The sequence below is a fragment of the Chlorocebus sabaeus genome, chromosome 16, assembly GCF_047675955.1.
Source record: "Chlorocebus sabaeus isolate Y175 chromosome 16, mChlSab1.0.hap1, whole genome shotgun sequence".
Lineage (NCBI taxonomy): Eukaryota > Metazoa > Chordata > Mammalia > Primates > Cercopithecidae > Chlorocebus > Chlorocebus sabaeus.
In genome coordinates, this window is record NC_132919.1 from 33289823 (window position 1) to 33312801 (window position 22979).

General features: G+C 47.7%; 2 protein-coding genes and 1 pseudogene across 7 annotated transcripts in view; 2 read left to right on the forward strand and 1 right to left on the reverse strand.

Moving 5' to 3' along the window:
• Positions 1–19370, forward strand: part of LIG3 (DNA ligase 3) — a 27896-nt gene extending 8526 nt beyond the window's left edge. The window contains exons 4-20 of one of the 2 annotated variants that reach the window (XM_008011019.3): positions 227–424; positions 1344–1495; positions 2053–2219; positions 2354–2431; positions 2903–3071; positions 4660–4815; positions 6454–6585; positions 6962–7041; positions 8104–8191; positions 8578–8655; positions 8974–9097; positions 9667–9809; positions 10148–10222; positions 11370–11516; positions 12026–12221; positions 12786–12907; positions 14382–19370. In XM_008011019.3, coding sequence (XP_008009210.1) covers positions 227–424; positions 1344–1495; positions 2053–2219; positions 2354–2431; positions 2903–3071; positions 4660–4815; positions 6454–6585; positions 6962–7041; positions 8104–8191; positions 8578–8655; positions 8974–9097; positions 9667–9809; positions 10148–10222; positions 11370–11516; positions 12026–12221; positions 12786–12907; positions 14382–14615 — 2339 coding nt within the window. In that variant the 3' untranslated portion in view covers positions 14616–19370. The remainder of the gene's footprint in view (positions 1–226; positions 425–1343; positions 1496–2052; positions 2220–2353; positions 2432–2902; positions 3072–4659; positions 4816–6453; positions 6586–6961; positions 7042–8103; positions 8192–8577; positions 8656–8973; positions 9098–9666; positions 9810–10147; positions 10223–11369; positions 11517–12025; positions 12222–12785; positions 12908–14381) is intronic. The other variant, XR_005238500.2, reaches the window with a different exon arrangement.
• Positions 15364–19370, forward strand: LOC103243820 (oligosaccharyltransferase complex subunit OSTC pseudogene; annotated as a pseudogene).
• RFFL (ring finger and FYVE like domain containing E3 ubiquitin protein ligase) overlaps positions 18885–22979 on the reverse strand; it is an 88813-nt gene continuing 84718 nt past the window's right edge. For all 5 annotated transcript variants that reach the window (XM_037992526.2, XM_037992525.2, XM_008011037.3 and 2 more), the window contains one exon: positions 18885–21902. In XM_037992526.2, the coding sequence (XP_037848454.1) occupies positions 21721–21902 (182 nt within the window). In that variant the 3' untranslated portion in view covers positions 18885–21720. The remainder of the gene's footprint in view (positions 21903–22979) is intronic.

Sequence of the window (22979 nt, forward strand, 5' to 3'; positions counted from 1 at the left end):
AGGCCATTGCTCCTTTACCATTAATTAATAGCTGTAAGATTTGAGAAAATTACCTGGCCTCCATTTCTTTATCTGTAAGATGGGTATAATGACATCTACCCCAAAGGTCTATTCGGGGAGAGTAAATAAAGCTAAAGTACCAGCAGAGTATCTGTTAATTTCCTTCCTTCCCTTTCTTTCTTCTCAGAAAGGCAGAATGAATTCATCTCTGTTGTTTCTCCAACAGCCAAGCCCAACAACTCTGGGGAAGCCCCCTCAAGCCCCACCCCTAAGAGAAGTCTGTCTTCAAGCAAATGTGACCCCAAGCATAAGGACTGTCTGCTACGGGAGTTTCGAAAGTTATGCGCCATGGTGGCCGATAATCCTAGCTACAACACGAAGACCCAGATCATCCAGGACTTCCTGCGGAAAGGCTCAGCAGGAGGTGTGGCATGAGCATCCTGAATAGGCCTTTCCTCCAGAGAGCTCAAGGCCATGACTGCCTTCCAGGGCATGTGAGCTGTGTAGTTGCCCAGGGTCCCATGCTTGGTTTAATGCTTTACTGTAGTCTGTCTTGAAATTCTTAATAATTCTGAACAAAGGGCCTCGCATTTGCATTTTGCACTGTACTCCTCGAATTATGTAACCAGTTTTTTTCAGAGTACTTTGGCATCTGTCTTCCTCTCCCATTATTCTGCTCCTAGGAGGCCAGGAGAACCCATCCTATGTGACTAGTTAGAAAATTTACTGTCCTACATATTTAATTAGGTTTTTGTGAACCATATACACAGCTTGGAATAGAATCTTCCAACTCTGTTTCTTTAATTTATCTAACAAATTGTCAATGAGCATCTGTAATGTCCTTGTCACTGGGCACTTGAAGTGAAAGTAACCACTCTGTCCAACAAGAGTTCATCTGTAGGCTAAAGGCGAGGCAGTCACACAGTCCACCAGCCTCTGAACTCCATGCTGTCTCCTACTGTAGCAATATGCACAGGGCACTATAGGAGCATGGGCAGTGATATATAGATATGTTTTGGGCTCTGCTTCTTTGAGTTTGTTTGTTTATTTATTGAGACAAAAAAAATGTGGCTATGTTGCCCAGCCTGGAGTCTGCTTCTTTGAGTTTGTTTGTTTATTTATTGAGACAAAAAAATGTGGCTGTGTTGCCCAGGCTGGAGTGCACTGGTGCAATCTCAGTTCACTGCAACCTCCACCTCTGGGGCTCAAACAGTCCTCCTGCCTCAGCCTCCCAAAGTACTGAGATTACAGGTGTGAGCCACCTTGCCCAGTCTTCTTTGAGTTTATATATTTATGTGTTTAAGCTCTATTTCTCAAGAAGGGTTCCTTTCTTCTATCTCCAGATGGTTTCCACGGTGATGTGTACCTAACGGTGAAGCTGCTGCTGCCAGGAGTCGTTAAGACTGTTTACAACTTGAATGATAAGCAGATTGTGAAGCTTTTCAGTCGCATTTTTAACTGCAACCCAGATGATATGGCACGGGACCTAGAGCAGGTCAGAGGAAGGGGAGGGAGGGTAGGCTGCATTCCAGGTGGGGTTTTGCCAAGCCAGGCACCTGCAGCCCCTTTTTTTTTTTTTCTGGTTGGGACACATACTGTTTTAGGAAACTGAAACCCATTTGAGCAAGCCTTTGTTACTGGGGGAGCTGAATGTGAGGCTATAGCTGTTAATTTCGTAAGTTTCTGAGGGTGAAAACCATACCACTGCTGAACCACAGAGGCCTGGTTCTCAAAAGTCAGAATTTCAGACTTGCCCCCTCTGTCTCTCCTGGGGCTCTTATTCTGTACTCTTTTTTCTCGCTTGTTTTCTCCTGTAACTTGGGTTTACCAAGCTTTGGTTTGTTCGTGACTCTATCCCCGGTACCATGGCAAGTTTCCATCCCCTTCTAGGAATTGTGGATGGGCTAGTGTCTCTAAGAAGTGGGCTAGATATGTTGAGTTGGGATAGGAGTTATGATTGAAATTTCTTGATTCATCTTCAGTCCTGGGTCTTGGGGGATACACGTGGCCACCGTAGGGTTGCAGCAGTGGCATTTTGGTTTTTGGAGACAGGGTGACGTGTCAGAGACAATCAGAGTCTTCTTTGAGCAGAGCAAGTCTTTCCCCCCAGCTGCCAAGAGCCTCCTTACCATCCAGGAGGTGGATGAGTTCCTTCTGCGGCTGTCCAGGCTCACCAAGGAGGATGAGCAGCAACAGGCCCTGCAGGACATTGCCTCCAGGTGGGGGAGCTGCCTCCGTCAAACCATGCCCAATGGGGATTGGGCATAGAGAGATGAACTCTCTTGGGAAGGGAAGGTTCCCTTGGGGTTCCAGAGCTCTTCAAGACCAAGTTAAATGTGCCTCATTCCTCTAGGTGTACAGCCAATGACCTTAAATGCATCATCAGGCTGATCAAACATGATCTGAAGATGAACTCAGGTGCAAAACATGTGTAAGTAGCAGCTCCTCTGACAGCCCGAGCTGTCATTTGTTAGCTTTGTTTGTTCCTAACTGGTATCAGGACTTTTGAGTCCCAATCAGGATTTGAATCCCCATTCCACTTTCTTTTTTCTGTGGGACCCTGATCTGTCACTTGACCTGTCTCTGCCTCCGTTTTCTCCTATATAAAATGGAGATAACAGTACCTTTCTCAGAGAGTTATTACAGTTGAAGTGTGGAATCCGTTCATGAGTCTCTTGCCTACTCCAGCCCCTCGCTAAGGCTGCATGCACACAGGCACAGTATCTCAAAAGAGCTGACTTTTCCAAGAGTTTTCTCTCCTCTTGTAAAAATCTTTAGACAGTAGAACACACCACCTTCCCTACAGATGAGGATTTCTCCTGTGAGGACAGATTGCTGTCCAAAGCCATGGAGTCAAACAAAGGCAGTGGTTTTGTTTCCTTGTTCCTGTACCCCTTGGCAGGTTAGACGCCCTTGACCCCAATGCCTATGAAGCCTTCAAAGCCTCGCGCAACCTGCAGGATGTGGTGGAACGGGTCCTTCACAATGCTCAGGAGGTGGAGAAGGAGCCGGGCCAGAGACGAGCTCTGAGCGTCCAGGCCTCGCTGATGACACCCGTGCAGCCCATGCTGGTGAGGAGTGCTGCCCTGCCTCTGCTCTCCAGCCTCTCCAAGCTCCACATCCTTCGGGCTGAGATCCGATAGGGTATGAGTGTTGAGAGTGCTTGCAAATTGACTGGAGGAGTTTGGGGAAGGAAGAGGGAGGTGCAAGAGGGTATTTCTCAGTAGGAAGCGAAGGCAAAGGAGAAAACAGAAGATCTAGTGGAAAGACCTGAGCCGTAGACCCAGCTGTGCCACCAAGAAGCTGTAGAATCTTAGATGAGTGATTTAGTTTCTCTTGTCCTTCAGTCTCCTGTGTGGATGACGTCTGAGACTGCCTGAGGCATCTCCCTAGAATGGTTTATCTGTTATCTTACCTGAAGACAGATGGATGTATTAAGTAACCCCTGAGATTCTGTGACCTACTGCAAAGTAGATCTGAGAGTTGGTGGCAGAGCCAGGCTTCCTGTGACAGGGTGACTTGGGAAGAGGGAGGACACATAAGGAATGAAGGCTGATTTTGGCAGACATCATCTTGGGCCTCTGCTCATTTCATAAGAAATGGGGTTTCCTTTCCAGCATCAGTTTTCCTGTGTGACAGGGCCCACCACATATGGTGCCATGCCTACTGTGAGATTCTTTGGATTTTTGAGTGATGTACAGTGCTTTTTTTGAAACTGTCTTGTGTGTCATGCTAACACCTTGGTTTAGGGTTTTATGTTTGAGATAGGGAAGTGTTCTCTCCCTGCTAGGAATGTGGGATAGCCAGCATCAAAACAGTGAGGTCTCCATCCCAGAGATGGGACTGTGGCCACCTGCAGTAGTGGCCTTTCTGACTTTTATAAAAATGCCTCCTGGCGTCTGTTCTTTAGTTTGTCATTTAAAGACTGGCATGGGTTATATAGCTTAGTGGTTAACCACACAGGTTTTATAGGTGGGCCTAGATTCAAATCTCATTCTTGCCATTCGTTAGTGTAACTTAAGCAAGCACCTAATCTCTCTAACCTTCAGTTTTGTTATCCAAAGATGAAAACAGTATTTGTCACATAGGATGTCACATCAGGGATGAAATGAGATTATGTGTGTGAAGTACTCCCAAAATGGTAGCTATTGTTGTTGGAGTTAGGCTAGCACAGGTAGGCATGTAAGTAAGCGCTCCAGTATCTGGAAACCCTGTTGTAGGGACCCCCGATCACTCACCCTGCCAGCCTCACTGTCACCGGCACTCTTTAACCTTAGCTTCACATAGACCTTTTTTACTGGGAGAACTGATGTGTTTAGTAAGAAGCCAGAGGCCCTGCAAGAGCCTGAATTATTGAGAAAAAAATTAAATCTTGTTTCACTGGGCTTTTACTTGTTGTACAATGAATAGCATTCATATTCCTCAAAAGGCGAGCTCCTGTGTCAGCTCTGGTGATTATTTTATAGGCAGAATACAACATTGTCCAGCCCTTTCCGTTCCCATCACCTCTTCTAACAGCCTTCCCTGAGCATTAATTATGGGCAGTCAGTCCCCAAGACCCAGGTCCTGCCCTCACTAACCCAATTACAAGGTCTTTGGCTGTCGCTGCTTAGCAGCCCCTCATTGAAAGTCTCCAGGCTTTGCTTTCCACACCCCAAGGCGGAGGCCTGCAAGTCCATTGAGTACGCAATGAAGAAATGTCCCAATGGCATGTTCGCTGAGATCAAGTACGATGGAGAGCGAGTCCAAGTGCATAAGAATGGAGACCACTTCAGCTACTTCAGCCGCAGTCTCAAGCCCGTCCTGCCTCACAAGGTATGAGTCCCTTCCTTTCCGCCAGGACCATCTTTCCCCTTTGTGCCTCTTAACAATCTCAGGGCCAGAGTCCCATAGCCATTCCAGCTGTGGTACAAAATAAGGGTTTCTTTTTTATTTGTTGAATGAATTAATTGATTTATTCATTTTTGGAGTCTTCCAGTAACGAAGGGCTGCTCAGCAGGGAGAGCCAAAGAGCCCTGACTTGGGTTAGTGAGGATAGAGCTCCCTGGAACAGTGATACTTCTTTTGCCCACAGTGATGTTGGTTGGGACAGTGAGCTCACTTGGTGAGTTGCTGTGTATCTTTTGTGTTTCCATGTCCCAGATGCTTCCTGTGAGCTAGACTGAGGCTTATATACCACAGGCTATTGGGCTGTCATTCATTAATTTGTTCAAGAATTATTTATCAGATGCTTACCCATTGTTATAGCTAGTGGGGATATGGCAGTGGAAAAACTGGACAAAAGTTCTGGCCATCATGAAGTTTACATTCTGATGTAAACACAGTCTTATGGGGACATCTGGGAGCCAAATTCCTGCTCTAATCAGGGGTGGCATTTGGAACCTTACTCCTTAGCCCTTCTCCACTCCCAAGGCTACTGTGAACCTTTGGGGGTGTCTTCAGGAAAAAGCAGCTGGAACATCTGGCTCCGGTAGCTTGTGAGCAGATGGAATTCCTCTCCTTGCTATCCTTTTCTTTCCTAGCCCAGATTCAGTTTTTCAGAGCCCCAGGGGTTCAGGGGAACGTGTTGTGTGGCCCCTATGCTTACCTCAGCCTTGCCTTCCTGCTGGAGCACTGGGAACAAAGCAGGCCATTTGTTTCATATGTTCAAGAGGAGGGCTAAGCAGTGGCCTCATTGTGGAGCTTTAGTGCAGGTTCACGTGTTCTGTGAAGCACTGTAAATCACTGAGGAGCTGCTTCTGGTGAGGTTGGTGTTAAATAGACACCATCTGTGACCCAGGAAGAAGTCTGAGCACACTTTTCCAGATTTAGTTCTTTCCTTAATTTTCCCTTACCCAGTGTTCACTCATCCCTTGCCTCTCCTGTGATTTGGGTTCTCAAAGGGCTAGGTTAGGGACTGAAGGGGAATGGCATGGATGTGCTGGCCTTTCCTGTTCCTGCTCTAAGCATCCTGGGTAGTGATGGCTGTGGGTTCAGGGCTCCCGCTCAGAGAAGACACTGCTCAAGTTTCCTTGTTGCACCTGAGGGGGTTCATTTCTACCTTTCTGTTTTCAAGCAGTCTGTTCTCCCCTAATCCAATCCCCAGCCTGACAGTCACACATGTTCCACAGTAGGCACTAATCTCTGCCCACCCACCCTCCTCCTCCTCCCCCAACAGGTTTAATCTCTCTGTTTCTTCCATTTGCCTCAAAAATTGTACCTTCTCTACAGCCCATAGAAAGTGACTCAGCATGGGCTGACCTCTTCCTGGGCCTGGACAGAAGTACTGAAACAGATGGCCTCTCCCTCTCGTCCAGGTGGCTCGCAAGGCCTAGCTATATGTTTTGCGCATTAGCTGGGCCTTCCACATGTTGTTCTGTATCCCATCTGGGGCCCAGGCTTTGCCCTCTATGGCATGGTTTGGGGTCCCTGCTGCCATGTCATCCCTCACCAAAGCTCCCCTTCTGCTTTCAGGTAGCCCACTTTAAGGACTACATCCCCCAGGCTTTTCCTGGGGGACACAGCATGATCTTGGATTCTGAGGTGCTTCTGATTGACAACAAGACAGGCAAACCACTGCCCTTTGGGACTCTGGGAGTGCACAAGGTACTGCCTCAGGGCCATATGTGCAAGAATGAATGAGTATGTATGTACATGTGGATGCACGCTGCAGTCTGAAAAGGAAGGAAATATCACTTAGTGTGGGCCTTATTCTTCGCTTCTGACCTGTTTCTGGTTTGGTTTTTTGTCTTTTGCTTTTCTCCTCCAAAGGGACTGGTATTGGGAACCAAGTTATAATTGGGTTGGTTTCCATTTAGCACTATCTGCTCAGTGCCCTTATGGCCCAGGGGCTTCAGAGCAGAAATAGGACTTTTTCATTCGGTGCCTTAGGGGGCCTCCAGAAGTGGACTGGTACTCCTTATTTTGTCATGCTCTGTGACTTTTGTTCTTTGTATACATACTACCTCATTTTCCCTTACAGAAAGCAGCCTTCCAGGATGCTAATGTCTGCCTGTTTGTTTTTGATTGTATCTACTTTAATGATGTCAGCTTGATGGACAGGTGAGTTGGCTAGCATCTTTAAACCCAGAAACTGCCAGGAATCTGTTTTCATTTCCTCGATGAGGAAGATGGGGGCTTCAGGTTGGAAAGGAGGGTACGGGGAACCAGCTGGCACATACGATTGCACTCAGGAGCTTGCCAAAGGCAATGGCAAGAGGGAGCTGAGAGGAAGCACAATTGCTACATGGTCTGCTCCCCGTTCAGTGTAAGAAAGAGCCCACGTGTTGACTCCATCTCGTCTCTGAGAGCTTAAGTCACAGAAGAAACCCAAACCCCCAAAGAAGTTTCTCTACTAAAGCAAAATGGACTATTGCAGAGAAATAGACTGTGAGCATACAGGGTTTCAGTTTATTTCTCCAATGACACCCCTGGGGGCATAAGGCAGATGGTTTTCAGCTCAAACGTTTTGATTTCAGAAGAGACTGACAACAGGAAGCTCCTGATTATAGGGGAGGCTATGGGTGGGACCATCTTGGAGAGAATGAGCAGTCTTGACTTAGCTGCATCCATTTGCTTGTGCCTGAGAAACCAGTATCAGCCCTTTCCTCACTTAGAAATGTATCTCTACCCCGTTCCTCCTGCAGCAGCCACATCCTTGATCGGGGAAGGAGAAAGAAGTAGAGAGGGAAGGAATTGGTGGGGGTAGGATTTGGGGTTTGGGTCCCGAGGCTTGTCTCAGCCTGCCTACCCAGGGGTTGGCCTTGGGACTGGGGCAAAGCAGGGTGCGGGGGATAAAAAATGAGAGTTGGAGTCACTTTTCAAGTGGGACCAGAATTTATACAATCTGGGCTAGAGGCCAGTTCTCCCTTGGCTCGCTTGATGAAGTAGAAATAGGAACTACAACTATGAACTGGCTCTATGCCACAGCTCACAATTGTCCATCTTCGGTCACGATGGAGCCCTTGCAGCCCTTGACAGCAGAGCTGTTACACATGAGGTCTTTGATCCATGGCAAACCCTTTCTTGAAGTAGCAGCTTTATCATTGTAGCCCTTCCTCCCTCAGAATTCCTAATAAGGGTGGGAGGATCCCGGCCTAACCTCAGCTCTCCTGTTCTCCTCAGGCCTCTGTGTGAGCGGCGGAAGTTTCTTCATGACAACATGGTTGAAATTCCAAACCGGATCATGTTTTCAGAAATGAAGCGAGTCACAGTAAGTGAAGACCCTACGCTAGGCAGTGTCCTAGAAGTTTGAAAGCAGGGCAGAGAACTCCTTGGGTCAACTGCAACTGGAAGAATAAATCCTAATGTCTTATGGAGCCTCCTGATAATGTTTGCATTTGGCTGTTGTATATGTTGTCTGCTAGTCTTCACCCAGAAGGGTAGGGCATGGAAATCCTTCCTAGGTAAGCCCCCTGTGTTTCAAAGCCACAGCAGCCCTCTCGTTGGAATGAGAAGCAACCTGCTTTCTAACCCTTTGTCCCTTATATTCAAGTAAGGGTGTTTCCATTGGGCACTTAAGTAGTGTGTGAAAAGGAACAACCCCCTCACCACCTTCTCCACTCTCACACCAACTTCAGCATCTCTCTTGTCCCTCAGAAAGCTTCGGACTTGGCTGACATGATAACCCGGGTGATCCGGGAGGGATTGGAGGGGCTGGTGCTGAAGGATGTGAAGGTAAGGTGGCCCTGCTTGCTTTCTCCTGTCGACTCACTCACAGCCCTCTCCCCTGAGCCTTTCCAGCCCTGACCAGGAGATGGCGGTGGCAGCCTGCAGTGGTTGGGGTGGCTGCTGGGGAAGCCTTTCCAGGGTGTGGGCAGATATGTCCTGGATCTGGAGGGCTGGTTTGTGTGTCTCCTGTAGTGCCTGGAGCCTGAGGGCTCTTCCCCTGAGGGAGGGGCACTGGGCTAGATCTGGTGTGTAGCAGTGAAGGGGTGAACCCATCTTCATGGGGTTGCCTTTCTACTCTGTGGTCTCTCTTTTGCTTCACCTCAGGGTACATATGAGCCTGGGAAGCGGCACTGGCTGAAAGTGAAGAAGGACTATTTGAACGAGGGGGCCATGGCCGACACAGCTGACCTGGTGGTCCTTGGGGCCTTCTATGGCCAAGGGAGCAAAGGTCAGGGTGGTTTCTGCCCACTGGGGTGGTACTGTTTTAGAAGGCATCGCTTGAGGTACAGGCTGGCCTTGTTACTGGCTTGATCTGCCAGCATGGCCAGTCATGACTTCCGAAGTCCTAGGATCTGGGGCCCCAAGCTGGCCTGCTTACTTGGTTAGGGAGAAGTCACTGAGTACCCTATGCTAGCCTAGCAGAAGGACGCTTACCACCAATTATTTTGTCAGGACCTGACAGCTTTCTCCTCAGGGAAAATCTCTTTCCTGACTGGAGAGGAAGCTGGAGTCTGAGGAACTAATACTTTTAAGCAATCTATCATGTGTCCAACACAATTCAGTGCCCCACAGCCCAACACGCTGGGTGTGATTATCCCTAATTTACAAAAGAGGAAATCGGGGCTTACAAAGGTTAAAATTACACAGCTAGTAAGAGGTAGCTCCAAGAGGTAAACTCTGGCACTCTGATGGCTGAGACCCAGGTCTTCTCCCTGGCCCCGGGCTCCCTCTCCTGGGCTCTTGGGGCTGGCAGAGATGGCTCCTCCAACCCACACTCATCTCACACTCCCCTCCCAGGCGGCATGATGTCAATCTTCCTCATGGGCTGCTACGACCCTGGCAGCCAGAAGTGGTGCACAGTCACCAAGTGTGCAGGAGGCCATGATGACGCCACGCTTGCCCGCCTGCAGAATGAACTAGACATGGTGAAAATCAGCAAGGTGAGGAAGGGACTTGGTTGACCCTGGCCTCTGGACTGGCCATGATCACTGAGACAGAGGCTGTGCTTTGGGGATTATGGGTATTGTTTATCTGTCTCCCCAGAAAGAAGGGTTGCAGCTTGCTCAGGGGAGCAGGATTAGGCCTTAAAATCTCTGAATGCCTGTCTTGTGGAAAATGGCTTGCATGCCTCTAGGTCATACCCACTCTGGCCTGGGAGGATCACATTGCTCAAGAGTCAGCTGTTTAAGTGGCTTCTTATAATCTCATTACCAGGAGAAGGGATTTAAGCCTTGATCCAGGTTGGGAACAGCCCAAAATAGCATCTTTTCTCCTGTAGGACCCCAGCAAAATACCCAGCTGGCTGAAAGTCAACAAGATCTACTATCCTGACTTCATCGTCCCAGACCCAAAGGTATCAACCCAATGGCTTGGGGTCCTCCAGTCCCTAGAATTAGCTTGCAGGTTCTCTAGTGCCATAGAGAATCCATCGCCCCTCGCTGAAAGGCCACCCAGGGATGGGGATCTGGACTTCCAGCCAAGTGATAGGCACAGGGACAGCCGGACAACTCGGAGGAATTTTGAATAGAATTCTTTCTGCAATACAATTGCTTTTTAAAAACAGAGAGAGAAGAAGAGAGTACCTATCCACTCAGCGCAAAGGGTGTGTTCTAGAAGTAATCTGGCCCAATCCCTTCTTGTACTGACCAAGAAAGAGACCTAGAGAATAAACAGGACTTCCCTAAGGTTATTCAGCAGCAGCAGCAGCAGAACTGGGACCCAAGTTTCCCAGCTGCTAGCCAAAGCCTTCTTTGGTTTTTTGTTTGTTTGTTTTGTTTTTTGTTTTGTTTTGAGACGGAGTTTCACTCTTGTTGCCCAGGCTGGAATGCAATAGCACGATCTTGGCTCACAACAACCTCCGTCTCCCGGGTTCAAGCGATTCTCCTGCTTCAGCCTCCCAAGTAGCTGGGATTACAGGCATGTGCCACCACGGCCAACTAATTTTGTATTTTTAGTGGAGACGTGGTTTCTCCATGTTGGTCAGGCTGGTCTTGAACTCTCGACCTCAGGTGACCTGCCTGCCTCAGCCTCCCAAAGTGCTGGGATTACAGGCGTGAGCCACTGCACGTGGCCACCTTTGTGGTTTTAACTGTTCTGTATTGCTTCTAGCTGGTTGGGAGATCTTTTTGTTTTCTTTTCTTTTGTTTTTTGTTTTGTTTTGTTTTTTTAAGACAGGGTCTCACTCTGTTGTCCAGGCTGGAGTGCAGTGGCAAGATCTCTGCTCACTGCAGCCTCCGCCTCCCAGGTTCAAGCAGTTCTCCCACCTCAGTCTCCCAAGTAGCTGGGATTACAGGGGCGCGCCACCACACCCAGCTAATTTTTGCATTTTTAGTAGAGATAGGGTTTTACCATGTTGGCCAGGCTGGTCTCAAACTTCTGACCTCAGGTGATCCACCCGCCTCGGCCTCCCAAAGTGCTGGGATTACAGGCGTGAGCCACCACACCCGGCCACTGATAATATCTTCTTAACCAGTGATGACCTGCTGACTTACTCCTGACAGAAAGCTGCCGTGTGGGAGATCACAGGGGCTGAATTCTCCAAATCAGAGGCTCACACAGCTGATGGGATCTCCATCCGATTCCCTCGCTGCACCCGAATCCGAGATGATAAGGACTGGAAATCTGCCACTAACCTTCCCCAACTCAAGGTAGCAGCTCTTAGGCTGTATGTGTATTCTCCACCCCACTGTCCAGGCCTTGGAGCCTTGGGCATCTGGACCATACACATGTCCTCTGTCTTCTCTTTTCCCCCATTCTCCTGTGACAGAGCAAGGAGGGCAATTAGAGAGGGAAACAAACTGCTGCTGGGCCAGGGGCACAGCACTAGACCTCCTTCTCCCTCCATCTCTGAGCAGAGAACCTTGCATTTGCGAGGCCCCACTGAGCAGCCCTTGGTCTGGGGAATAACAGTTTGCTCCTGTTGCCCCAGCCTTCAGTCCCTGCTTTGCTGTACTGAGAACAATGATTTGTACCCTGATTACTCAGGCTATAGGGCCACACTTTGGAATGGTACCAAGGAAGCCAACTCCTTTTCCTTGCTCTTTATCTTTCTCACATCTTTGTTCTCACATGCGCCTAAAACACACCACACACATCACCTCTGAGGCCAGTCTGGGAAGGCAATGAAACCCTCTGACATTGTCCCTCCCCGCCTCAGGAACTGTACCAGTTGTCCAAGGAGAAGGCAGACTTCACTGTAGTGGCTGGAGATGAGGGGAGCTCCACTACAGGGGGTAGCAGTGAAGAGAATAAGGGTCCCTCAGGGTCTGCTGTGTCCCGCAAGGCCCCCAGCAAGCCCTCTGCCAGTACCAAGAAAGCAGAAGGGAAGCTGAGTAACTCCAACAGCAAAGGCGGTAAGGATAGGGAGGGGCTGGGATGGTGAAGAGGGCGGTGTGAGGGGCGGAGATTCGAGGGCAGGGACACAGTCTCACATTCCAGCCCTGAGATCTCATGATTATCTATGTCCACTGCAGTGGACGTGGACTGCATTCCTGGTGTGTGTCCAGCCATGGGCCAGAGACCCTTCTGCTGGGCACCCTGTATCTGCTCAGCAAACCTGAATGGAGCAGTACCCTGGCGACAGCCAGTCTGACCAGGGAATAAGCTACCTTTGAGCTAAAGGGCTTAGCTGATAACTCTTCACTCCCCTCTCACCTGTGCGCATAGCAGAGAAAGGCCCTGGTCCTTCCCCTTACTGCCCCTGACTGCAGGGAGCATTATCAGCAATCCCTACCCTCTTAGTTCTTTTGTATCTTAAGGTTTTTTAGAGACAGGGTCTTACCCTGTCATCCAGGCTGGAGTGCAGTGGCACGACCATAGCTCACTGCAGCCTCGAACTCCTGGGTTCAATTGATCCTCCCGAGTAGCTGGGACTGTAGGTGTGCACCACCACGCCCAACTTCCTCTCTGTCCTTCAGGCAACATGCTGACTGTAAAGCCTTCTGCTGTGAAGGTGGGAGAGAAGCTGGCCATGAAGTCTTCTCCAGTGAAAGTAGGGGAGAAGCGGAAAGCTGCTGATGAGACCCTGTGCCAAACAAAGGTGAGGGTAAAAACAGCAACACACCACGTGGGCCAGTTTAGCCCAGGTTGTGTTCCTAACCCTCTGCACAAGAAGTTTGAAAGAGGATGAGCAAAGGTGTTTGGGGAACATTGGCTAAACCTCTTCCCTGCCTGCCGCCGCTCCTGTCGTGGGCAGGGTCAGCAGTGCTGCTGCTCACCCTGTGTCCTCTTGTTGCCTTGCAGAGGCGGCGAGCCAGTGAGCAGAGAGGAAGGAGAACTGTGCCAGCAGGCAGGAGATAGAACAGCCCGGCCTAGCCAGGAGAGACTGCAGGGACTCACTCAGCTGCTGGCCCCAAGTCAAAATTTACATTAAATGGGAAAGCCCAGTCTGGGTGTGGGAATGCAGCATTGTGAGTTTGTGGTCAGGCTGGAAGCAGGTCCAGCGAGCAATAAGAAGGGGAGAGGGCACTGGCTTGGTGACTCTCCTCCCACCCGAGGAACCTTTTCCCTTTTACACTTAACTTGTCAGTCTTGGGTTTGGCAACATCTCCTGAGCACTTTTTTTTTTTTTTTTTTCCCCTCAAGTCTGGCTCTGTCTGACAGGCTGGAGTGAAGTGGTGCAATCTCAGCTCACTGCAACCTCCGCCTCCCAGGTTCAAGCGATTCGCCTGCTTCAGCCTCCTGAGTAGCTGGGAGTATAGGCATGTGCCACCATGCCCAGCTAATTTTTGTATTTTTAGTAGAGACGGGGTTTCACCATGTTGGTCAGGCTGGTCTCGAAGTCCTGACCTCAAGTGATCCGCCTGCCTCGGCCTCCCAGAGTGCTGGGATTACAGGCATAAGCCACCGCACCTGGCCTCTTTTGAGCACTTTCTGATGCCAAGAACTAGGTTTAGTACTGGCTCAACTCTGGGGGAGCTGATGGCTCAAAGGGCAGATAGAGAAGTAAACATAATTTACACCCATGTCATTGCACTCCCACTCTCCCCACCGCCATCCAGGAGTAAGCATAGAAGTCTTACAACTCAGGTCCTGAACTCGGTCCCCAACAGACCTGTAGAAACCTTTCCCCTCTCTCTTCCCAGCCTGAAGTCCTTGAACCCATTGAGAGTAGTAAGCAGGACTCCTGACCCTTCAGTCTAGCAGGTTGTACAGAGTAGACTGCTTGGTCTCAGGGGACGTCACTGAATCTGGGGGCACTGAGTCAGAGCCAGCTCTGCCTGCCCACCATGACTGGGTGGCTCTTACACACATATGCTCTTCCCATCTCCAGGTCCCAGATGTCAAGGCCCATCCCCTCTCCTTTTCCCCTAGGCAGGGATGGAGGGGCATGTCAGTCTTGTATAATTTGGAGTGACTGGAGGGGTGGGGTTATTGATGCATAGTATTCCAGTAAACTCCTCTGCTTGTGTCCTAACTCTAGGCTCCCTCATTCTGTCCTGGGCTTATCTGGGTGAAGACCCATCTGTACCCAGTGTAGGTCTGACCCCACCGTGACCTCTCTGCATTTGCAGGTTCTGCTGGACATCTTCACTGGAGTGCGGCTTTACTTGCCACCCTCCACACCAGACTTCAGCCGTCTCAGACGCTACTTTGTGGCATTCGACGGGGACCTGGTACAGGAATTTGATATGACCTCAGCCACACACGTGCTGGGTAGCAGGGACAAGAACCCTGCGGCCCAGCAGGTCTCCCCAGAGTGGATTTGGGCATGTATCCGGAAACGGAGACTGGTAGCTCCCTGCTAGGTTTGCTGTCTTCCCTCTCCCTCAGGCCATACTCTTCTTTACCATACTACTGGACTGGACTCAGGCTGGAGGCAGGTAGACATAGTATAGGGGGAATGGGCTTGCTTCTCCCAAACCCACCAGTTCTCCACGGTCTCTTCTGGACCAGGAATTAGTTGCTGTGGGTGCCACAACTGAAGTCAGTTTCTCTTGCTGGGTTTAAATAGATCTTTCAGATCTGGGTGCTGGGTTTACCATCTTTTTGTTTTCTTTGAAAAGCAGCTTAGTTACCTTTTTTATAAATAAAATATCTTGCAGTTGTCTTTGTCCTTTCCCCACCTACACCCCTAATAATTTCCCTAGAGATTAAGGAGTAAAGGCTGGGTTATGGCAGCTCTGTCCACAAAGCCTTCTCTCCTATCCTTGCCTGTTCCTTTGTACTTCCAGGCTCATTTTAAAGTTGTATTTAAAGGACTGCCCTCAGAAATGCTTCCATTTAGCAGAACTTGTGTTCGGCCAGACACCCTTTGCCAGGAACAAAGCCTCATGTGAAAGAAAACAAAATGCACTTTTTTGACTTTCTTCTCTGTGTTCTCCTATTACAGAGTGAGGATTCCCAGTTTGAAGGGAGGGGACTAGGGTTAGGTAGGACAATGGGGCCTTTATGAAGAAAGGGGAAGTTACTTGGGTCACTCCTCTGGAGGGATAGAGGGCTCCAGGAAGATCTGCCTCTCCAAAACCTGGAAACAAGACTGTTCTTTAAGAATAAAAATCCACGTGGGGCTTGAGGCCAAGAACAGCCCTTGTTGCCACCAACGTGGAGACTTTGTACCGTGTCCCGTTCTTAGTGCTTGAGTGTCCCAACCTGAAGCTGACTAAGTCACCCTGGCTGCACCTGCCAGCAGCCATGACTGCGTATGCTCTGGTGGTGGTGTCTTCCTCATGACTGGAGGAACAATTCTGTGATATTGTTGACCCCCCAAGTATTGGCTGATGAACGTGGGCATCAAAGGCCAGTAGCTTTCTTGGCCTACAGAGTAAATGGACAGTATATTATGGAAGGACTTGCATCCAGCTTCCTGTTCACAATGGGAGGTTTAGGTTTCATAATCCTGGACCAATCGAATGCACCAAATATCCCAAAACTCAATCGATTTTTTTCTTCTATTCATTGGATTCGTCTGTGTCCTACTGAGTTTTCTCATGGCTGGAGTATTCATGTGAATGAAACTGCCGGGCTATCTGATGGGTTAGAGTGCCTTTGAGAAGACATCAGTGCATACTGGATTTGTTCCTGTCAATGAAGTTTTACAGGCTGTACCAATCCTCCAATATGAAATGTGGGAAAGAATGAAGAGCGGCAGTAAAAGAAATACCTAGCGAAAAACACAGGAAGCATATTGAAGCTTGGACTAGAATTTCTTCTTGGTATCAGAGAGACAAGTTTATCACAGTATTTTTTTTTCCCCTGCTGACCTATTGATAATACCAACAATATTGACTGGCATTTTTTTCTTAGTTTTTAATTTCTTAAAGAAAATATACTCCATATCTTCAAGAAAAAAAAAAAGAATAAAAATCCACACCTGAGAATAGATCCATACAACCTGCTTACAAAGAACAGCTCCTGTGCTACCTGAGGCTGATCTATTTGAAGAACAAAAGGAAGACAATTTAGTGTAAACAAGTGCTATTCAATGGAACTTTTTGCAGCAGTGGCAATATCCATAAATCTGCACTGTCCAACCAAACTAGCCACAGATAGCTGCTGAGCAATTGAAATGAAGCTAGCACAACTGAAGAACTGAAGTTCTTAGTTTAATTCAACTTCAAATGGTCACCTGTCACTAGTGACTACCACACTGGACAGTGCAGGTATAGATGGAGTTCAAATCAGAGTCTTGAAACTTAATAGCTCTAACCTTAGGCAAGTTATGTAACATCTAAGCCTCAATCCCTCCAAGTAGAATGGAGATAGCCACTGCACCTAAATCATAGGGTTGTCCTATTGTCCTGAGCAACATTATGTAAAGCACTTAGCCTACAGCCTACCACATAGTTATCTAGAATTGGGAACGTCACTGCTGGTTTGCATGTCCAGACCCTACCTGGGAGAAGGGCCTAGCCTATGATTTTAGAACCCTCAGTTGCAGGTTTGCATGTTTCAGCTAACACTCCACTCTGCAGGCTCATCAGGACACCATACGGTTGTAAATTGGCTTCCATGTCCCAGTCCCGGCTTTTGAGGGTCAGTTCTCTCCTTATGAACAAATTAGCAGGCTCTGGGCTTGTAAGATCAAGGAGTACTGCACCACCGCCCCCGCCCGGCTCAGATTTGATCTGATTGACTTTGGCTTCCACCTACTGTTTAAAATGTGTATGTTGGAGTAGGGACGGCACAGGGGAGGGGGTTACTTTCCTGACTCTAGCCCAGGACATTTGGTGTTTTTGAATAGGCACCGTTCAGCGTGGCTTCAGTGTTAGGAATAAGGTACTCTTTTTATTCCATCCTCTATGGAGACAAAAAGCTCCTCAAATTTTGAGTACTGACCTACATAGATTTCCATTTCTTCGGCCTCAGGCCAAACAACTGGACAGGGCAGCAGAACAAGACTGTCTCCTCAGGATCCTGCCAAAGGCACTGTCCTCTCCAACCTGGACCCAGCCCCACTTGCCCTTACTGGTTGCTTACACCCAGAGTGCACACTCACAGGAAAGGGGCTCTGCTGGCTGCAGGTGATCATCTTGTCCCTTCTCTGCCTTAGTGTGTGTTATTGCCATTTCAATGTCAGTGGTTTTTTATGTATTTTCTTCCAGTCTTTGCAGCTGAGATCTGACTGTATATACTATTTTGTATCCTTTCATGTATTTCTTTCATATATTTCAATGCAACCCTCAACATCATCATCATAAATCTCTCCAGCAAAATGCTGGAGGCCTCCCTCTTCTGAACCTTTACATGCTGCTGGCTGGCATCAAGCAGAGGTCATCACTGGGCACTGAACAGGTCAGCTCCCTAGGGCAATGTGAGCAAAGTGTTGGGGCTCATCCTTGATCCTCTTTGCCCTTTTGGCAAGATTCCTTTCTCAGTCACAGAGCAGATGGACACATAATCTTGTTCTCCCAGGGGCTGCATTCTTGGGAGTCTTTTCCCTGCGCCTTGGGCGCCTGGTCAGGGAGGTTTGTACAAGCCTGTGCACAACACAGCAGTCTGTCATGAGGCTGGGCCAACCTTTTTTTTTTTTTTTTAAACAGACTCTTGCTCTGTCATTCAGGCTAGAGTGCAGTGGTGCAATCTCAGCTCACTGCAACCTCTGCTTCCCGGGTTCACAAGCAATTCTCATGCCTCAGCCTCCCGAGTGGCTGAGACTTAACAGGCACACACCATCACTCCCAGCTAAGTTTTTGTATTTTTAGTAGAGACCGCGTTTCGCCATGTTATCCAGACTGGTCTCAAACTCCTGGCCTCAAGTCATCCACCCACCCCAGCCACTCAAAATGTTGGGATTACAGGCATGAGCCATGGCACCCAGCCTGAGCCAACCTTTTCTGAGCCATAGTCCAACTGTACTACAGCTGTATCCAAAAGGTACCGTGTATCTCCCAGGGTAACCTGAAGACCTAACAGGGCACACTAGCTGTCCTGATTCCTTTCCATTTCAGATCTTTAAGGCCCATCTCTTCTAGATCAGTGTAAATACCTGAACTTGGTGCTTCAACCCAATTGGTCTTGGGATTCATCCTTTTCCTACCCAGCTCTCATTCTCTTCTAGGCAATTCCATGGCCTCTTCCACATATTACATTTGTGGTCCTGGGCAAGTTACAACAACACTGAGCATCTTGTCACTTCACCCAACCACAGGCTAATCCCAGGCCATGTGCACATCCCAGGATTAGCTTGTGGTTTATCAGTTATTTTGTCAATTTTTTGTTTGTTTGTTTAATACAGGGTCTCACTCTGTTGCCCCAGCTGGAGTGTGGTGGCGATCAGAGCTCACTGCAGCTTCAATCTCCTGGCTCAAGTGATCCTCCCACCTCAGCCTTCCAAGTAGTTGGGACTACCCACATGCACCACCATGCATGGCTAATTTTTTGTTTTTTTGGCTTTTTTGTTTTTTTAAGTAGACACGAGGTCTGACTACATTGCCCAGACTGGTCTCAAACTCCTAAGCTCAAGCAGTCTTCCCACCTTGGCTTCCTCAAGTGTTGAAATTATAGTGTGAATCACTGTCAGGCTCTTTTGTCAGTGCTATCAACCTCTAACATCCTCACACCAGACAAGACAGGTGTCTGTATTAAAACTTTATTACAAAATTATAAAGCAGAGCTCTGTAACAAAATAATACACATTTGGGTTTGCTTTAACCTCCAAGTAAGTCTGAGAAAATCTTAATATAAGCTACTTGAAGTAACAATTCACATCCAAGAAATTTCCACAAATTTATACAATGTATATTGAGCACTAGTTCCTGTACAGCTTACTCTTATTAGTTTGGATCCAACTATTCCAATGTATTATGAACCAGTCAGCTATCTGTCTTTTCAAACAAGTCTTAACTGAAATTTCAGAGCAATCAGCAAAAGCTACGGAATAATTGTAAGAATTAGATGTTTCCATGATAATTAAAACCAAGGATCCATGAGGGGCAGGAGGGAAGATTCAAAGATTTAAAAAAATTAAATTTTAGATCTTGGTTAAATATGAACTGGAATGGGATCCTGGAACTCCCAACTTTTATTTGGTGTAATAAAAATGATGCCAAAAAAAAAAAAATCAGGGTTGTTTGACACCTTTTTTCCTAAAGGGAAACTTTCACCAAAAGGGGATAAAAGACTTAAAAGGCAAAATGAGTAAACGACCTCAGTTTTAATTCTTACTGAGGTTACTAACCAGCTATCAGTATATTATTTTCAGGTTGGAGGAGGAGGTAAGGCTTCAGCAGAGAAAGCAGGTTGTAAGTAGAGGGCCAGCTTCTGCCCTTAAGTTACTGCAAGATCTTAACTGAATTGCACATACATAGATCTGTTTTACAGAGGAACTGAGCAGCTGAATGTATGATCCTTTGCTAAATTGGTAGGCATTGTAAACGATAGTATTTACTGCCCATGAGAAAAGCGGAAAGGGATGTCTTCATGAGCAAATCTGATTCCCCCAACTCCTGCAAAGGCTGTGGTTCAGAATCAAATCATCCAGGACTTTGTATAATATTGAGGTAAGTGGCCCAGTGTTCAGCTGACAACTACTTTATGCAGTTATTTCATTCCTCCAAAGGGGTTTAGTGGTTGATGGAAGGAAAGCATAAATATATCTGTACCAATGTAATAAGTCCCTTTAGAGGTTTCCCTCTGCCATCCAGTGTCATGATTGGCTCTAGTCTCAGATTTTTCAGCTGCATGGGAGGGATAAGGGGTGGGAGTTGTCTGCCAAGGCATTTAGGGTTTGCATAGTTTATCCATTGGTAATGGGAAAACACTGCTCTCCCGATAATGTGTTTTGTGCTGGCCATGCTTCTCCAGCAAACTCTTAAGCCCTCCAGCTCCTCTAGGGGTGTAAAGACTGTGAGGGCTCAAAAAAATCACTTACTCATTGTATGGTCCTTCCTAAAGAGCCCAGAAAATGCTTTCTCCTCCTGGGTGTGGTGGCTCACGCTTGTAATCCAGCACTTTGGGAAGCCAAGGTGGGCAGATCACAAGGTCAGGAGTTGGAGATCAGCCTGGTCAACATGGTGAAACCCCATCTCTACTAAAAATACAAAAATTAGCTGGGCGTGGTGGCGGGCGCCTATAATCCCAGCTACTCCGGAGGCTAAGGCAGGAGAATTGCTTGAACCTGGGAAATGGAGGTTACAGTAAGCCAAGACTGCACTACTGCACTCCAGCCTGGGCAACAGAGACTCTCAAAAAAAAAAAGAAAAAATGCTTTCTCCCTGACCTGCCCCCAAAAATCAGTAGGCTAGAAAAGGAAATGAAAGTAGGGTCTCCTTACTCCCCACCAACCTGGGAAATAAAGACTTGAACTGTCGGCTCACAACAGAATCCAGTCTCATTCAGTACCTCCTGAAAGCTCTTAAGTGCTGTCTTAACGTTTGCTCTCCAGGAACTTCAAGAGAAGTCTGGCCAGAGAAGAGCACAGGCTCTTTGCCTAAATCTATTTCTTCAATGAGACCAAATTTAAAACTACCATGGATTAGGGAGGGATTTCATTCTCAGGGGAAAATGGCTTAAGACTCCTTCGAGTTAGGAAAAGGATCAGAAGCCAAGTCAATATTAAGCAGAAGGCCACTGCCTCCACCCATTGCATCCCCTTTCCACATAAACTAAGGATGGTGCAAATCAGGTCCCAAGAGAAGCAGCAGCAGGGATTATGCACGCACTCTCCCTTGCAGACAGAAACAAATTTCCCAGCAGTTTGGGAGCCTGATGTTTTGTTGGCTCCCAGAGTTGGGTCAGGATACCAACAGCTTCCAATCCCAGCATTTAAGGAAGCAACTCTTAATAACTTTGAAATTTTTCTATAGCATTTGTGTTTCATTTCTCACAAAAGATAAGTTTACTGGTCTAAAATCTGTCCTAAGGACCACTATCGGTCTGGTAAACTAACATTTTTGGTCCAAAGAAATAAATGGATTTAGGCAGTGTAGCAAGAGACTTTAGCAAAGAGTTAAAGCACAGAAAGCCAGAGAGACCAGAAATTTAAATCCAGATGTGCTGGGCAGGAGAACTTCTGATTGATGAAACACATGGGCAAGCACTTCCCATGTGAGGAGGGGATGGGCTGGGTACAGGAGAGGGGGTGAAACTGTGTCTAGGTTCAGGGAGAAAGACAGGACCCAAGTTCTGGAAAGTTCTCTGTTCATCAGTTACTACCATCACTCCAAGATCACTGAACCAAGAACATACCCATGTGATTTATACAAGTTCCCACTGGCCTTGGGCTTTGTCAGCCAAGAGGTACACCCCTGTGGCAAGACAGGCATGCTCAGGGGTGACATGCATCTTGCTTGCCCTGGTCTTGGGAACACTGCAGTATTTCTACTAGCTTGCTCTTCTGCAAGCTGGCCAACCCTGAGCCCAGACACCCCAGGCTATTTCCCTGTAAGGCACTGAAGAAACCGATGCAAGCTCTCAGGACCGGAAGACATGCACAGCTCGGATTACATACTGCCGGCAGATGGGACATTCATTCATGCGCTTGCCACACTTGGTACAGGTTACCATGTGGCCACACTCCAGCAGAACACAGTCAATGGGTGAGTCCATGCAGATCTTACACAGGTTCTCCTCCAAGCCTGATGGTACTGCTCCCCCTGTACAAACACACAGGGCAGAAAAAAAGGGGCAGAGGAGTAAGTGAGGAGACTGTCTTAAGTATATAGGGGTAACTGGGGGAGGGAGGTGGGAGATAACAGGTACACTGTGAACAAACTCCCAATGCACAGGCTTCCCTCAAATACAGCTCCTCCAAGGAAACATTTCCTCAGTAACCAACTCGGGTTATTTGTTTAATCCACACTTCCTCCCCTCCAACAGGTATAGATTTGAAAAGTACAGTACTTGTGGATCAGATACATCCCAGAACATGAGAACTAAGACAAAGTTCTCAAAGCTTAAATAATTTTCAGACAGCTAAGGCTATAATACAGTGAGTGTGTGAGTGGCACTTAGGGACTCATTATCCCCTGAGGCAGAACAGGCTAAAAAGATAAAACTGGTTCAGAAAAGTTTAGATAGAAATGGAACTGTGGTGAATGGTTCATTAAGGACCACATGGCTTATCTATAAACATATCCTCCATGTAATAAAGTCAAGGTTCATGGGGGACCCCTCTGCTATCTCACGAACTACTCCCAGGCTTCCTAAGGAAACTTCCTGGTGGAGAAGCCTGGCAGAGATTATTACTCCCTCTTTCTACCCCCACAAAACTTTTTTATACCCCCATGACTGCTTATCACATTGGATTAAAATTTTGAGTTTACCTACTTACTCCCCCAGTAGACTGTGAGCTCTTTAATTCAACATATTCAATCAATTTTTACAATTATATGCTTAGCATTTATTCCATGCTCCGAGGTTAGATACTCATCTTTGAAGCCCCCAGTGCCAATCATATGGTAGGTACTCTAAACGTCTGATGAATGAACATCTTCCCAAGGGAATGACAACATCCCACATTTACTGAATGCTTACCGTGTGCTAGGCAGGGTCCTGAAAGCTTTGCATGTATTAACTCACTGAAACCTCACAAAAACTATGAAGTAGGACCTCTTATTATTTTCATTTTATAGATGAGGCCAACCGGGGCAAAAAAATAAGTGGCTTACCCAAGGGCACACAGCTGCTAAGTCGAGGAGCCAGGGTGCAAACCCAGGCAGGCTGGCCCCACA